The 16334-nt window shown below is 40.2% G+C and overlaps 1 protein-coding gene across 2 annotated transcripts in view; it reads left to right on the forward strand.

Moving 5' to 3' along the window:
• Window positions 1–1620: 1620 nt before the first annotated feature.
• ccnd2a (cyclin D2, a) overlaps window positions 1621–16334 on the forward strand; it is a 32674-nt gene continuing 17960 nt past the window's right edge. Inside the window, exons 1-3 of one of the 2 annotated variants that reach the window (XM_006633681.3) lie at window positions 1621–2019; window positions 3457–3672; window positions 10914–11073. In XM_006633681.3, the coding sequence (XP_006633744.1) occupies window positions 1825–2019; window positions 3457–3672; window positions 10914–11073 (571 nt within the window). In that variant the 5' untranslated portion in view covers window positions 1621–1824. The remainder of the gene's footprint in view (window positions 2020–3456; window positions 3673–10913; window positions 11074–16334) is intronic. The other variant, XM_015353097.2, reaches the window with a different exon arrangement.

The raw sequence follows: 16334 nt of genomic DNA on the forward strand, positions 1-16334 counted from the left end.
AAGCGTTGAAGCATTTGCTCTGGTCGCTAATGTTTTAAAACTGCAAAAAAAAAAAAATGAGAGAGCCGTCGTTGCAAACTCTAGACATATGTTGCCGAGCTGGTGGACCAAACTGATCTTCATCCAAGCTTTGGTTGTTGCACGCTTTCTAGAGGTATACATGTGCTCAATAATGTACACTCGCGGTGTACTTTAAATGAATATGTCTTTTCAAGATGAAGTGGTTTGCCTCGATGATATTATTAACATAATGTAGTGTGAAGCTACCAGAACCGTGCATTATTTCTACCTTTCTTATCCAACCCAACTCGCAGGCTTTGGAACAATAGAAACGGAACTATTCTGCCACTATTTCTCCAATCCCCAGTACAAAACCCTCTTCTTATACATGGGTTTCTTCGTGTATTTTATTGCTGGAGCCGTACCAGAGCTCGAAGTGTTCAGATGAATGGTCTCGTATATGGTATGATCCAATGTAAAACTCAACAGCTCAAGGCTGAATCTTGACAGGAAATGGATATCAGAAATATAGGGGTTTCTATGGATTTTATATTAATTAACTGGTGTACATGAAAGAATGAAATGGCATATATATATATAATCAAGCTAGATTGTTCAGTTCTGCCATTCGCTGCTCTACCATCTATGGTGTTCTTCTTACAGTGAAATTTCATTTAGGAAACCCTAATTGTAACTAAATGAAAGCCAAAGAAAATATCCGACTTGGAAGTATGCTTTGAAACATCCTCATTTTTTTTCATTCATTGCACAAATAAAACCTGAAAATCTGCTGCCTAGCAACTGGTGGAAGGCTTAATAGTACTATCTATAACAAGCCTATACAACGTTTCTAGCTCGCCATTTCCTAGAAAGCTATCTCACCGACCACAAGAGTTGTTGCTATATAAAAGATAGTTCTGGTTAGCTCTTTTTCATGGGGGTGGGGAGGAAAAGAAAAACGACACAGTCGTGCAGTCAGGAAGATGAAAAAAAAAAGAATTTTATATATCCGAAGAGCGAGCTTTCTGAGTTTCCCTGTAGTTTCTGATGCACGTTTCCAGGCGTCTAGAAAAGTCACCAAAATAGCTACAGCCTATATATAAGCAACAAATAAAACTGCAAACCTTACGTTTTCGACCTTTTCAACAACTGAGGAGTTGTTTCCCTGTTTCCATCACTCGGTAGTTGGTCTGCAGAAAATCCTTCACCTCTAAATTCTCTCTCGGTTTTTTAAATGCAGGTGGTGTGAAAAAAAACCAACACAAAAAATATCGTTTTACACACACACAACCATAATTCACCGTCAAATTTCATATGAACGCAATATTCCCGTTTTTTATGGCTTTTTACACTTTTTATGTGCGTCCGGGGGTCTTAAGATGTGTGTTTGCGGGGGGGTGGTTGATGGGGGGGGGGTGTTTTAGATCAGTCATTTGGTTATAAGAATTAAAAATTATATCCATAAAAAGGTGTCATTTTGTACCCTGTCTGGGGGCCTCTGGCTCCTTATTAGCTTACTGAACAAGAAAAAAAAAACCTTTGATGTGTGTAGTCTGGCCAACTGTTCTACATAATAAGAGATCGGCCCTGTTAGCTTGCGTCACTCTGCCTTCAGTAGGCTTCAAAACGAGAGCACAAGTTAAGCGAAGAGCAAGAGGGATAGGAGAGGGGGAAAAAAGTTTCAAGGGAGGCAGGACTCGGCTGGATAGTCCTGCAGTCCCAATTATATGTCTCTAAAATACTTTATTTCCAGTCGTTTTTGTATTTTCTATCATTATAAATATTTAATAGATAATAAATATATATATTCTTAAAGCTTAAACCATGGAACTCCTTTGCTACGAGGCGGACACCGTACGAAGAGCTCATCCAGACCCGAATCTTCTGTACGATGACCGGGTTTTGCAAAACCTGTTATCCATTGAAGAGAGATTTTTACCCCAGTGTTCTTATTTCAAATGCTTTCAAAAGGATATTCAACCTTTTATGCGGAAGATGGTTGCAACTTGGATGCTTGAGGTTTGTACTGTATGCAGGCAGAATTGCATTGTAACCCACACCTCCTTCTAAAACTTTTAAAGCCTCGTTTCGTGCTTAATATCACTGAACTTTCAAGCTCAAAATGAAGAAGAGTCTGTTTTTTGTTTTCCGACGAGACTTTCCCGGAATTACACGTGTCTGTGTTTTTTAAATACATTTTATGCTGTTCTGTGCGGAGAGCCGAGGCGTGTTCTGAAGTTCTTATGTTCAGAGAGGAAAGCTGATCAGAAGGGGTTTATAAAACTGAACAGAAGGCTGTCTGTTTCGAATAAAAGTGATCATCGGGGCCCTGAAAGAGGTGCTTCGGTGATTAATTTTATTTTTTCCTCGAATAAATATTTCCATGCACACGTATGCAGTTCAATACGTACCCCCATCCTATAATATAACGCCATGTTGGTTTTGAACTATTGAGGCAGTTCGTGTTTTTTTCCGACGGGTTTATCACTAACTAAAACGCGATAACAACTATTAAATTAGATATGTCTCAATAGGAGAAACGTTGAACTTCACTGTCCTCTTAAAACTGACCCCGGAAAAACCGGACATATTTTGTATATTTTTTGTAAAGCATTTGTCCGCAACAGGGGTGCGGGCCCTTAACTCCTCTTTTACTTTCTATCCTCTCTCCAAAATCCGCCAGCCTAGATTTATGTTCGATATTTGACCATCGCTTGGACATTTCTTATCTTTTGTGGTCAGAAAATGAAGTTAACCCGTTGTACTTTATTTTCGTATAAAAAGTGTTCATGTTTTCACTCTGTGCGATTTTATATAATTTTTTGAAATAATTATTGCGGTTCGGCTCCCAGACGTTCAACGGCGAACACATGACACTATGCTCTGATTTCAAAGTTTTTATCGTGTTTAATCTCGGTTTCCAAGCGTATCAATTGTCGGGAATGATGTGGGAAGCCTTTGCGAACATTTGGAAGTGAAAATCCGGGGTCTAGATATTTTTTTAATATTTTTAAATATTTTCTGAAAATATGACGAAATGTAAAAAAGAGCTCCCGAAGTCTGCTGCATGGGTGTTTTTTGGCTGGGGTGATTGTGACTTGAATTCATTTCTTACTGAATGAACCGAAGGAATGCGAGTCTATTGACAGTCTGTGCCAGAGACCTTGTTCCAACCTTCAAAAATAACATATCTGGACGTTATCGATAATATTGGCCCCTATATGGTCCGGATCCGCCCGTTGTAAAAAAACAACGATTTCTAACGAAATATAAAACACGGAAATTATATTGTCTATCGAGATTTTGAAGGAAAACAAGTTCAGTTTATCCTTTAAGTACCTTTGTATTTGATTTAACAGGTATTTGAAATATTGGAATCTATAAAACTTGTTATACCGAAGTTTGCGTGCCCTGTGTTTTTGTTCATCCGGCTATTCGTTCTCTCTTTTTCTTTAGGTTTGTGAAGAGCAGAAGTGCGAGGAAGAAGTTTTCCCTCTGGCTATGAACTACTTGGACAGATTTCTAGCAGTGGTACCTACCAAAAAGTGTAATCTGCAATTATTGGGAGCGGTGTGCATGTTTCTTGCGTCAAAATTGAAAGAGACGCGTCCATTAACTGCAGAGAAACTCTGTATCTATACTGACAACTCCATCAAACCACAGGAGTTGCTGGTAAGCAACAGTTTGATTCTGCAGAAAGTTCTTAAGCTCAGTTTGAGTAAATTCTTTATCAAATATAGACGTCTGATGAATTTGAAGAGTTTTAAAAATGAAGGTTTTTGAAGTATAGAGTTTTAAAATGGAATAGCTCACTATATCCTGTCTGTATCATTTTATTTTTTTTGCACTTTTTCTGATTGCGTATACCTGTGTGTGCGTTGCATGTCTCTCTTGTGTATTTCTGTATATGACAGTGTGTGTGATCGGGGGGTTAATTGTAACGGTTATTACATATAGATTTATAAATGCCATTTTGATCCCAGTCACACAATTAGGCATTTATAACTAGAGTTATACGCACAAATAAGTCATGCAAATAAGAGCAGCATTTTCCTTTTCGAAGTCCGATGTATTGGGACCATCAATCACGTGGAAGAAAACATGGTGCGGTGAAGCTAAAAAAAACAAGGCTTGGAGTGTTTTTGTTGAGGCGGTCTTTATTGCCATCTAGCGTTAGATATTCGGAAGTCTTTAGTGGTGACTTCAGTATTGAGTGGAAGCCAGTGTCTGGATTCCAACCTCCCGGAGGTGGATTACGGAAAAGAAGGACGCCTTGAATCTTGTTCGCGTCACAATATTCAGGATTAATTCTTTAGGACTAAAAATGGGTCGATAAAAATAGCCCGCCACGTTAAAGTGGTGCACGGCTTACTGATTTGGATTGACAATCGAAAGAGAAGTCTAAGGGACTTTTTGTTTGTTTAGGGTTTGAGCTCGCTGTCGTCAAAACCCCCGTTTGCCGACGAAATCTACTAAACGTTTGTGGCAGCAGCTGAACCGTAATTAAGGTCTGGGATGTTTGTTGGGTTTTTGTTCTACAATTAGTTTAGCTAGTTTCTTCATATCTTTAAATTCCGCCCTACGGATTTCTTAATGTCACGCTGAATGTTTGCCTGCTTACTTCTGTGGCCAGAGTATGAAAGGGCAGGGCCAGTGGTCAGTGGGTGACCTCTAATTTCTGAAAATAAGCCAGAACTTTTCACCTGATGAGCTTATTAAGTGGATATGCTCCGTTTATCGGAAATCAAGAGATAGAGGGCTGTCTGGGGGTAGTTCCATCTGATTGCATCAAGCGATTTTTTGAATAGGGAATACATCTCATATGGCTACAACAGTTAACCTCTTGAAATGGAATGTGGGTGTTGTAATGTTCTTCACTGGGAGCTATAACTTCAGTTCCTGTGATACAATACTCTGTAAATGGCTCACCGGTATATGGTGATATCAATCTCGATCAATACAGTTTTACTTGTTAATGCAGTTTTTTTATTGTTTTCTGTGAGAACAAATAACTGATTGTCCCTGGTATGAACTAAGAGAGCTTAATTTCTCATTGTGAATTGCCTAGATGACTCATGACATCAGTTTTTTTATGTTCATCTGCCTATCCGTACATGTAATTCTTTGTGCAAATGTAGCCTTTTCATTCAAGACCCCTGATTTACCAGTGTTGTAACATCCCTGGAGAACTCTTTTTTTTCACTTTGCACATTTTTATTTTAGTCATAAGCATAATTATAGATCTTGGAAACATGACATCGGAGGTGGGTCTGAGAGATGTCTGATAAATCAACATGAGGGACTTGAAATAAAATATGTTGGTTACTGACATCAGAGAGATATTTCCTCTTTAAAGCTCTGTAAACATTTTTGGTTAGCAGCCTATCCCACCCATGGAGTTATCCACCAGACATCATTCACTGCCTATTAATGCTGAATTTTAGTATATGTTTTCTTTTACTGATATAAATAATTGTTTGATGAATCCCACTGTGAGTCACAGCGTACTTCAGTGCTTATAGCATTATATTTATGACAGGAGTCATCTTTCGGAGTTCAAACAATTCAGATGTTTAAAGTCATCCTTTGTCCATGGTTTCTGATTAGATATGCGAGGCTCTGCTGAGGTTTGGCTTGTTAAAACATGCATAATTTCTGGGACAAAATATTGATCTCTTCAGAAATGTTGAAACACCTTTTGACCTGAATTATTAATGAACACACATTTGTTCATGCACAGAATACAGATAGACATAGATACAATATATACTGTACATGTGATAACAGTTACTTTGTGTAGAACTAAAGGAGAACTTTGTCTGGGCAGTCGTTGAAGTAATGGGTAGTACCAATCTCGCGGAGCCCCTCAGTATCTTAATTTTAATGCAAGACTTTTGATTTTATACTGTGCAGGGTTGAGAAAGAATGTACTCTCAGTTGCTTATAAATAGTCTTGAAACTGTTGCTGAAAGTTGCAAGGAATTTCATAGTCTTCAGATAAGTGGTTGTGGGGAGGGGTTTTCCCAGCTGAACAGTGGTTTATTCACCAGTAGTGTTCTGTCTCTCTAAATGACTTAAAAGTATTAGAACCAAAGACCTGAAACCGATGATCAGCCAAACAGGTCACGTCTTCCTATTATTTCATCACATTTGGCAGAAGAAATGGCAACGCTTTCTTGTAAAGCCCCCCACAATGAGTAAGACTGGCTTTCGCAGCTTCTGACGCCCTGCAGAAACGGGAGATTGAGCCTGTGCGTTCATACCGCGCTGTAGAATGCCGCTTCTGAAGTGTTCGGCGAGGTGGCGGACAGGTCTGGCCACTGCAGACTGCACAGCTACAAGAAAGCAGATGGTGATTTAGGAGTTGAAGAGGAGTGAGCCAGGCTGCTGTTGTGTCTTTCTTTTGGTGTGAATGGTAAAATATTCTGCCAGAGAGCAACAGGGAGATAGACTTGTATGACAAGCCAGAATAACAGTTGCTTGGGGTGCATATCACTTGACTATTATTCCATGCATGTTAAGAAACATGTTTTATTAGTATTCTTTTTGCTCAGACATGCTTGAATGCTTATTAAGTGCTCACTCTTTGAGCCTGTAAGCATACCGAGCGTGCTGTTTGTACATAGATATTTATTTATATGTGAATGAGCAAAGTACAGAGAGAGACTGAAGGATGTGGGTCAAGCTGGAGTGTAACAGTTAAAAGGTAATAGTGATGATAAAATGTGGCATTTATGCCCTAAGGTATTGTCTCTTTTCGTCTCCTCATGTAAAGGTGTGCCAGCTCTCTTTTTAAGGGAAGCTGTTGTTCTAGATCTCTGACAATACCTATTTTGTGAGTGTAGGTCAGGATGTCTTTTTATTCAGGGGCAAGTGGGTAAGGCAGAGGAAAAATGAATGAGTTGCTGCCTTTGATGTTAAGCAGTCCTCCAGTTATGAATGTTGCTGTGAGATATGTAATAATAAGTCATTCCTGGCTGAACAGCATGTCAGTTTTGAGATTCGGATTGATCATCAGAATATGTATTTGGAAATTATCCCCTTTTTTGACAAGGTTTCATGTCAGTACTTTCTGAAATTCTGGCCACGTTTTGATACAGTGCTCAGTTTTAACAGTTATTCTTGACTCAATTTCAATGTCTCTTTCCTGGATCCAGCACTGTATTGTAAATTGAGTGAATTTGTCTACAATAAGTAATTGCCAAGGTGGCCAGCACTTTTAGTGGTGTTTATAAACCCAGATTCTAACAAGGTACTCATCATGAAACTCTTAAAAAAACTCTTGTCAGCTGTTTGGGATGGTACGTCTTAGCTTCGGAAGATACTGTGAACTTAACGGTTACCGCATTTTGCAGTCTCATGACCAAGGGGATGTGGTGTACTGGTGATGAAATCAGTAGAAGTGCCCATGTCACAAGTGTTCAGTTTGAAGATTCCTTCAAATTGCATGCAGGTTCATGGTTTTCCGTAAATTTCTTTGTTTTTTAGATGTTTTTAATTGGTTTCTGAGACATATCAGATGGCATACAGCAACATGTAATAATAATAATTTCTGGACACTCCACTCAAAGCGCTTTACAGTAATGGGGACTCCCCTCCACCACCACCAATGTGCAGCCCCACCCAGATGATGCGATGGCAGCCATAGTGTGCCAGAACGCTCACCACACATCAGGTATCAGTGGGGAGGAGAACAGAGTAATGAAGCCTTTTCATAAATGGGGATTATTAGGAGGTAAGGGACAATGGGAAATTTGGGCAGGACGTGGGGGTTACCCCTACTTTTTTCGAGAGACGCCCTGGGATTTTTATATGATTACAGAAAGTCAGAACCTCAGTTTTACGTCTCATCCAAAGGACAGTACCTTTTTACTGTGTTGTATCCCCATCACTATACCCACAAAGGCTGCAGGGTGAGCGCCCCCTGCTGGCCCCACTAACACCTCTTCCAACAGCAACGTTAGTTTTTCCCCGTAGGTCTCCCATCCAGGTACTGACCAGGCTCACACCTGCTGAGCTTCAGTGGGTTACCAGTTGTGAGTTGCAGGGTGATGTGGGTGCTGGCCATATGTACATCCTTATAGCTATCAAAAGAATATCCTCAGACAACAGACATAATTGTTTTTAAAAAAACAGTATTTTTTTTCGTACAAATCATGGCAAATGATGCAAAATTGTTGCTTAGAAATACTTGTTCTTTCTTTGTGATCACCTTAATTACATTTCTAAGAGTAATTTTGTACTGACGGTAGAAAATTCCATTTACATAGTCTGATAAATAGAGGAGATGGATTCATAGTCCCTACTCTGTTTTTTTTATTTTTTTTGCATTGGTGTTCTTAAAGGTTTTCTGGCCAGTTTTCCAGGAAACCTGTTTTAAACACACCATCTCTTCTCATGTGATTTCAGTTGTCGTGAGATGTCATACTAAAACTGAGGTTTGAATCATTTCTTGAGTGCAAATGCACACTTTTCTGCTGCAGAACTTTAGAAGTTGCTTGCAGAATCTGACATTAATGTTCACTTGGACTCTAGGTCAGAGTCCTGGCATTATGAAGCCTCCCCCTTCTGAATGAATAGTATGTTAAGAAAAATTTTCATGTTTCAGATAAGGGCTCTGCAAAATAAGCTGTAAGCCATGCCTTACAGTTCAACCAAGCCAGCCAAAAGAAATGGCTTGCTTTTGGGTTTAGAGCTTTCTTGTTCTTTTTCTACTAATTGTTCACTGTCACCCTCCTATATGAATAATGGCACAGAGACCATGTATTTCAATTGCAAGCAATTATATATATATGCAGAAATGGAAATTACGCAGACTGCCCACAGAAGCTAATACTTCATCATATTACCTGGGAGTAACTTATGGAGGAGTAGCATTAATCTGATGTACTCAGGAAGGACTGCAGTGCAAGAAAAAGTTTATAACATATATACAGTAGACTCTCTGATCGCAAGGCTGCAGGTATGATAATACTGACATTCAAAGTTTCTTGGATAAGTGACCTTAGAACATTTGATGAGTCAAGGGTATGCATGCAAAGATTTGATTTTCCAAGACCCGCAGGTTCATGTTTTGTATACTCTGGTACTTCAGAGTTCACTGTATGCTGTCACCATCCCAGCACTAACTAAAAGTAACTTTAATGCCCCAGGAGGGGAAATATACTTTACAATTTACTTTACAAAAACCTAGCAGAGACAAGAATACCTGCTCAATTAAGACTTGTGCCAGATTGGCTTAAAAAGCATAAAATCTGCCATGACAGCAGATTGTTTTTAATGGACGTTTTTGCTCTAATGACCCATTTTGATCCACATATGTAAGGAAAAGGGAATTCAGAATATTTTCATATCTGTATGGTTAATCTAGCAACTGTAATGAAACTTGACTTTGATGCCATTCTTTATATTGGGGTCATAAATGTCCAAATCACCACATTTAGTATTATGTTACATACTGACAGTGCAGTGGTTGGATGAGGTTTGTATTCTGGATACTGCAGTTGTGAATACAAGTTGTGTCCGTCTGTGGTGAGTGACCCTTAAGTGGTTGTCTCCATTGGTCCTAACTCCTGCCTACATTAGAATTGGTTTAGCTTGTTTCTCTGCTTACTATGAACAGTGTATGCCTGGACTGGGCCAGGATGCAAAGTTTGGGCTATTGGTTTAAGTGAGCTCTACTTTTTTCCTGACTGTTTTCTCTGTGTTTTGGGGCACAGCACAAAATGAGGTAATGTCCCAGTTTAATAAAAACACGCATCTGACATGGTGCTTTGTTTGTCTTCTCCCACCTACCTCACCACCTCAGCACCACCACCCCCAGGTCTGTACTGAAGGTTAGCGAAGAAAAAGTGAAAAAGGAGGAAAATATGTAATTCTTTTCAAAACCTCATAAGAATTCCTTTCTGTAACGAGTTGATCTGCTCCAGGGGTTTTTGAGATGTCAGCTCTGATACAAGCTGTACTGAATTGTACCAACGGAGCAGAAATGCCTAGGTGGAAATGTTACAGTATTTCAACACCGGGACTGAAAAAGCAGATTTGCTTCATATAAAGTAATAAGCTTGAAACATGTAGAAACCTGTGAAAGTGCCTGTAACGTACCAAACCTGGAACGGGTCAGAAGTCTGTGCAATTGGGCACTTTTGGGTTTCCAAGCGACCAGTTAAAAATGTGAACTCAGGTGGGCATGTGGTGATCTGATGAAATGGGGAAATTGGGCACACCGTGACAGGTTGTTAAGTAAGCTTGAGCTTTCTGTGTGGTTGGATGTGCCAGCTGTAATCATGACTGCTGTGGGCTGGGCTACCTTTGCTTTGTGCCAAGTTTTAGTTCTTACACAACACATGCTTCTCTCCCTGGCATATGCCCCTGAATTGAGGCAGTGCGGCATCTGTTTGTGAGGTATAATGTCCAGGAGGTGCCCCTCTGATAAGATAAAGGGGATTTAGGAATTTTCACCACTTTCAACACATGAGACTGTCAGTTCAAATTGATTATCACCTAAAATGGGGAAGTTCGGTACCTGTTAAAAACATGTTATGGTATCTGCAAGCTGTGATTTCCTGCCTTTCTCTTTGTTTTCTCTGTTTACGCTCGAGCGTTATCGATGGTGAAAAGCCAAAAAAAGCCTTCAAATTGTCAACCAGCTCGGCTCTGCACGTTAGGCTTCATTCTGATAGATATTCATCTACAGTGGGGTTTCTGTTGCCCCAGAAGTTCAGGTTTGCTTTGCTCTGTCTCTCTCTACTCCGGCCTCGACACAGAGCATGTATTTGAGATGCTATCTGGCAGAAGTGTGATGTTCTTCAGTCAGCTGAAACTGTCCTGTACCTGTGACGCCAGTTTGTTGAAAGTTGCCAGATGGGTGCCAATGGTCCTTGTCCTTTTCTCCCCCCCCCCCCCAATTTTAGGAGTGGGAGCTGGTGGTCCTTGGAAAATTGAAGTGGAACCTGGCTGCAGTGACTCCCCACGACTTCATCGAACACATCATGAAAAAGCTGCCCTTGCCCAGTGAAAAGCTGCCCTTAATCCGCAAACACGCGCAGACCTTCATCGCCCTTTGTGCCACAGGTATGAGAAGCTTTGCTTTGGGCTCTGCCAAGTGCTGGCGAGTGTTACTTGCAGTGCACCCGGGCACATTTCTAGGGACGCTGTTGCCAGCTGTTTTGTCTTTCCTGTTGTAATTTGAAAGCAGTCCCCCGCTCCCCCTGTACCCACACACTTCCAGCTAGCCCTCTTCAGTTCTTACCCCTTACGCCTTAGGAAGAGAATTGTCTTGGAAACTCTCGTGCTCTTGTCAGTTCATTGAACAGTAGTTGCCGAGAGGCGCTTGCGATTCCAACCAGTGGCAAGTTGAGGGAATGAATCGGACTCCTTTTATGTTGTGCGTGACACATACATCCTCAGTTTCGGTACCGCTGAGAGGTTGGATCAGATTCGGGTGTAAATAAGTAACAGCTTTCTGTTTTGATCGCCGTGGAGACTAGCACAGCATAAAAACAAGCTTTTCATTAGTGGTGGGTGACCCCCGTGTGTTTGATATTGCTATAAAATGTTACAACTTGTTGTGCTGTTTTAAGGGGTTGTAAGTGCAGCACAGATCTAAAATTGCAGGTGAGGAAAGGAACAATACAAAATTAACATTTGTGAGCATTGTTTCAACTGTGTCGAGTACTTTTTTTTTTCTCTGTGTTTTGGAGGTATAGGTAGGATGGAATTTAATACAGTGACACTTCAAAGGGCTGTACTGCACACTTGAGCACAGTGAAGGCATTTTTTCCGAGGATCAGTGGCTGAACTTCTAGTACTTGGGAAGAGGGTATTTTCCTTTTTCACAAGGTAGATCGCTTCTTGGAGATCAAACGGAGTCGTGGGAGGGGGGAAGGCTTAAATATGATCTAATGTGTTTGGGAAGAGAAGAAAAAAAAGGAGGATATTGTTCTTGCAAAATAAAATGAAGAGCATGTCATGTTTTCATATCTATCTCTTCTCACGCCTCCCAGCAGCTCTAGGGCGCGTTGACTTTCCCATGTTCTGTCTCAATTGTGAAGATGCCTGCGCTGGCCTCCTCTTGAGCAGGGGTAATGAAATCCAGCAATGTAGCTGGGGCCCTTTGGCAAGATTTTCCGCTCTCTTGAAGGCTCTTGTCTGCTGCAGTGCGTCTTGTCTAGCAAGGTACAGTACACTGCTGTTAAACAAACCTAAACAATGGGATTCTCACTCAATGGCAGTGAGTCCTCGTTGGACATTCTTTCGCGAGTTTCGTAATAATCTCCATGTAGGCAAATGGAATGACTGTCCCTGTCAGAGACACCTGAAAATGCAAAAGTAAAACAACTTCTAAATATATTTATTGCTGTTGTTACAAACAGCTTAAAAGTAATTTGATTAGATGTATTTGTCAAGCTAAAAACATGGGAATGCATCTGAGTGTGGATTGATTATTGGCGTTGGTGTTAGTTCTAGAAACGGTTTTCCTCAGCACTGGAAGTGATAGATTAATGAAGGAGGATGGATTCCCATGTTAGTTGTGCGGTGGTTGACAGCTGTGTTTATGATAGAGATTGCTCTTAGTGTTTGAGGGTTTCATCCACCCTGAAGTGGCTGTCGAAGGCAAAACTGCCTCGACGATGATTTTCAGGTAACCGGTTCTCATTGATTTGTGTGAATCTGTGGTTCCGCTCTGGGCATGATGCAGCTGTGACTGGGATTGCCTGGGTGATGGTGTGCTACTATCCAGGCAGCTCTGGGGCTGGGTCAGGAGCATTGGTCAGATTCTCATTCTGATCTGATCTGTAGTGATGTGCGTTGATAGTCTGGGGGTATAGGAGCTTGAAGTGTTTCCAGCGCTGAGCTACATCATGTTTCAGATGGGTATTGACTCACTCATCATGTACCGTCGGGCATGGCAGTTTGTCAAATGACAAGCAACTTGACTGTGAGCAAGTCAGTGGAGAGACTTGCACAGACTTCATTCTCCCTGTGCCAGTACAGGTGTCAAGTACAGTGAGCCAAGATCACCAGAAGTTAGTTCCAGACTTGGAGCGTGTTAAAAAAAAAAGCATATTTGGTCAAGTAAATTCCTTTAGTTGGAACTAAGTCATTTAGAAATGCTTTGATGCATAACCTGTCTTAAAATTTCAGCTGTTAATTGATTAAAAGTGCTTAGGTTCTGTATTGCTTTATGTCTTAGTAAAGTCAACCGATTTGTGACAGAGCAACTTTGAACAAAAATGTTCTTCTCCCTTCATTTATGAGTGCGTAAGGGAATTGGTGATATGAGCTCTCAAGGCACAGGAGAATATGGTTTTAAAAGGATTGTGTCTGTCTGTAGCTCTTAAAAAATCTGTTCCAGAACCATATCGTATTTTCTCTAAAGGCCTTAATATCTCTTTATGTGAAGCCATATACATGTGAGGGGCCTGGTCATGAATTGCTGAAGAATTTTATTGAAAAGGCTTGGCAGGCTGGTAGCCGTAACTTCAGCTTTGTGTCCATTCAAATTCAGTTTTAAGCTGTATTTTCCTTTTTTTGTCTCTTCCAACTTTTATGAACAAAACTTCTGGGGTGAATAGGAGGCCCTTTTTAAATGGTTCCTAGCCTTTGGGAAAAAAAAAACCAGTTCCGTTTGAGGTCCTTGTTGGAACTTTATTAGGCTGTGGAAGCTGATTGAGTATTAATTAATAACTCTGGGAGTCTTCCAGTACTATGCAAATTGTCTGGAGCTTGGTTAGAAAACAGAAGAAAGGAGACAATGGGCAGCCCTACATTTTATATGCAGAGGCATGTAAGGGTCAGATCAGGGGGAGCACTTTGTAGGAACCATCATCTATTCTTTGGCAGCCAGAGGATAATAGAGAGGAAACAAGCTCATTAAGGAAGATTATACTGAGCACTTAAAGAGAGACACCAGTGTTTCTTGTTTTCTTGTGCAGCTTTCAGGGAGGTAAATAGGGGTGATACCCATGTGCACGTCTGCTGCTTGAGCTTTTCTTGTGGCTGTACATAATCACAAGTAGATCCAGGTACTCAGAATCCTGAAAGATACTCACAAAGTTAACCCACTTCTAGCTTCTTTGGGAAACTAGGACAAGAAATTTGAGACATTTTCTAAGTATGTGTGTGTTTAGGACTGGGTGCGTACATTCAGGTGATGGGAACCAATGTCCTTATGATACATTAGCTGATCTGCTGGGATTAAAATTAAAAAAAAAGTTGCCTGGTGCTGGAGTTCCTTGATCAAGTAGCTTTTTGTCATTTGTATCTGTTCTGTTGTTCTTTTAACAGCGTAACTCCTTCCTTCTCCCAGTTTCTTTGCCCTTTTGAGCTCTGTCGAAAGCCTGCCTTTCAGACTTTCTGTTCTACAGATGAGGTGTCCATTGTGCTGGGAAACTGATTTTCTGTGGAAAGGAAATGTCAAAGCAGAGGCGAAGCAAAACACTTCCAGTAAAGTAAAGTGTAAAAAAGTAAATTGGGAAATGTATGCAAAAAAAAGGATATCAAGGATAGACAAACAACGTCTGGATTGTCCACATCACACGTGTTGCTGTAGTTTATATTATAGTCGAATGCAGTCTTGGTAGACTGTGAGACTTAATCAAGCATCCTTCTTCTAACCTTCTAACCATAAATGCCAATCCATTTTATTCTTTCAATGGATGTAGAGCTGTTGAAAATGTCCAAAATGCACTTGTTTTCAGTGCAATCTTTTAGACACCTATGGGCAGGAAACCAAACAGACAGCCTTTACTTTGTCTCTTTTTTCAAGATGAGACTTGTCTTGTTCCTTTTCGGTATTTTCAAGATATACTCTATGCTAAGGTTGTTGTTCTAAAGAATTATTTGTCAGATAATAATGCCAGGCTTAGGTAAAAATGATCTAATCTAAAGGTACAGGCCTTGTAAAAGATCTTTTACTGTCTGTGATATCCGTTTTACTTCTAAGAGGTCAAAAGGTGTAGGTTCACTTAGAGATAACCTGGTGTGCTCCATAAAGGCAGTTATAATCAATTATAGGTTGGAGGCCTCATTTTTACTAAATGTAAAAGCGAGGCCCAGTTTCATCTGTGTGTTATGAGAAGGCTGAAGGAGATTTGTCATCTTTTGTGTATGGAGGCTTCTTCACTCATGCAATAATGTTTGGATTTGTTTTTCTTTTAAATGACTGGCTTGCATTTAGACCTTATGACCAGGAATGTGACCCCCCAGCCTGTGAAGTATGAATCAGTTGCAGCTGGGCTCCAGTTTTGTTATTTTATTAATGATTGTTGACAGAAGAACTTCCAGGTTAAATTAGTCAACACAGGCGCCCCTCAATACTGGCAGCAAAAATGTAATGTTCTGTCCCTCCGGTGCTGCTATTGATCTGCAAGGAGACTGCTTTTTCTTGGTCTTTGAGGTCTGCAATGAGATATTTAATACATAAATTAAGTAACATAAAAGTATGTTGGTAAAGTTGGATGGTATCCTGTTAATAAGTTAAAAATATTTTTTATTGCTTTTTTGGAAAATTGATACAATAAAATAAAACCTCTTGATAGAAGGAGACACTCGTGATATTTGTGAGTTATGGTGAACAGCGGTGCAAAAATGCTAAAGTTATGGTCTTGCGGATTATGAAATTGCGTTAGCCATATTTATTGTTTTGGTTTACCATTATGGGAACCCTTTTGATTAGAATGTTAAACAATATTACTCACATTACAGGACATATTTGTCCTCTCTCACTCACAAGGGTAGAAATAATGAGGATAGGGTAGTATGTGGTTTCATTGATGATTTGAATGAAAATCCTGTCGCATACGACTTATAGGGACAGGGTTGATGTGATAGGAGTCTGCCATTTTGTAGTAGGCAACACCCTTGTACAAGTGGATTTGTAGGACACACGTGAACATTCTGTAACGTGGAAGAGCATAGTGTGTGCACGTCCTCCTGTCATTATAAAAATTATACTCTTTTTTTGATATTCCTCGGTTTCTAGATGGAAATGACACTTTTACATTTGTCTTTCATGAGTTAAAGCTCCTGCTGCCATCACTAATCTATTAATTGGGGTAGGATGTGTCTAGTGTCCTACTCGCCACATTCTTCACAATGATTATCCATTACTGGACAGGCACTGATTGCGTAAAGCATTCCTTTGGTTTGATAACTATCTTCCACTGCCCAGTACAAGAAACTGCTCAAGAAGCAAATTTATTGCGTTTTTAAATGGTCTTCTTTCATTTCTCTGGCTTCTCTCAGTTGAGTACATTCTTAACTGTGTGTTTCTTAAATGAAATGTGTAATGTAGCAAGTGTATTTAAAAATTGTGATGCAATACTGCTGTT

The sequence above is a fragment of the Lepisosteus oculatus genome, chromosome 7 (assembly GCF_040954835.1).
Source record: "Lepisosteus oculatus isolate fLepOcu1 chromosome 7, fLepOcu1.hap2, whole genome shotgun sequence".
NCBI lineage: Eukaryota > Metazoa > Chordata > Actinopteri > Semionotiformes > Lepisosteidae > Lepisosteus > Lepisosteus oculatus.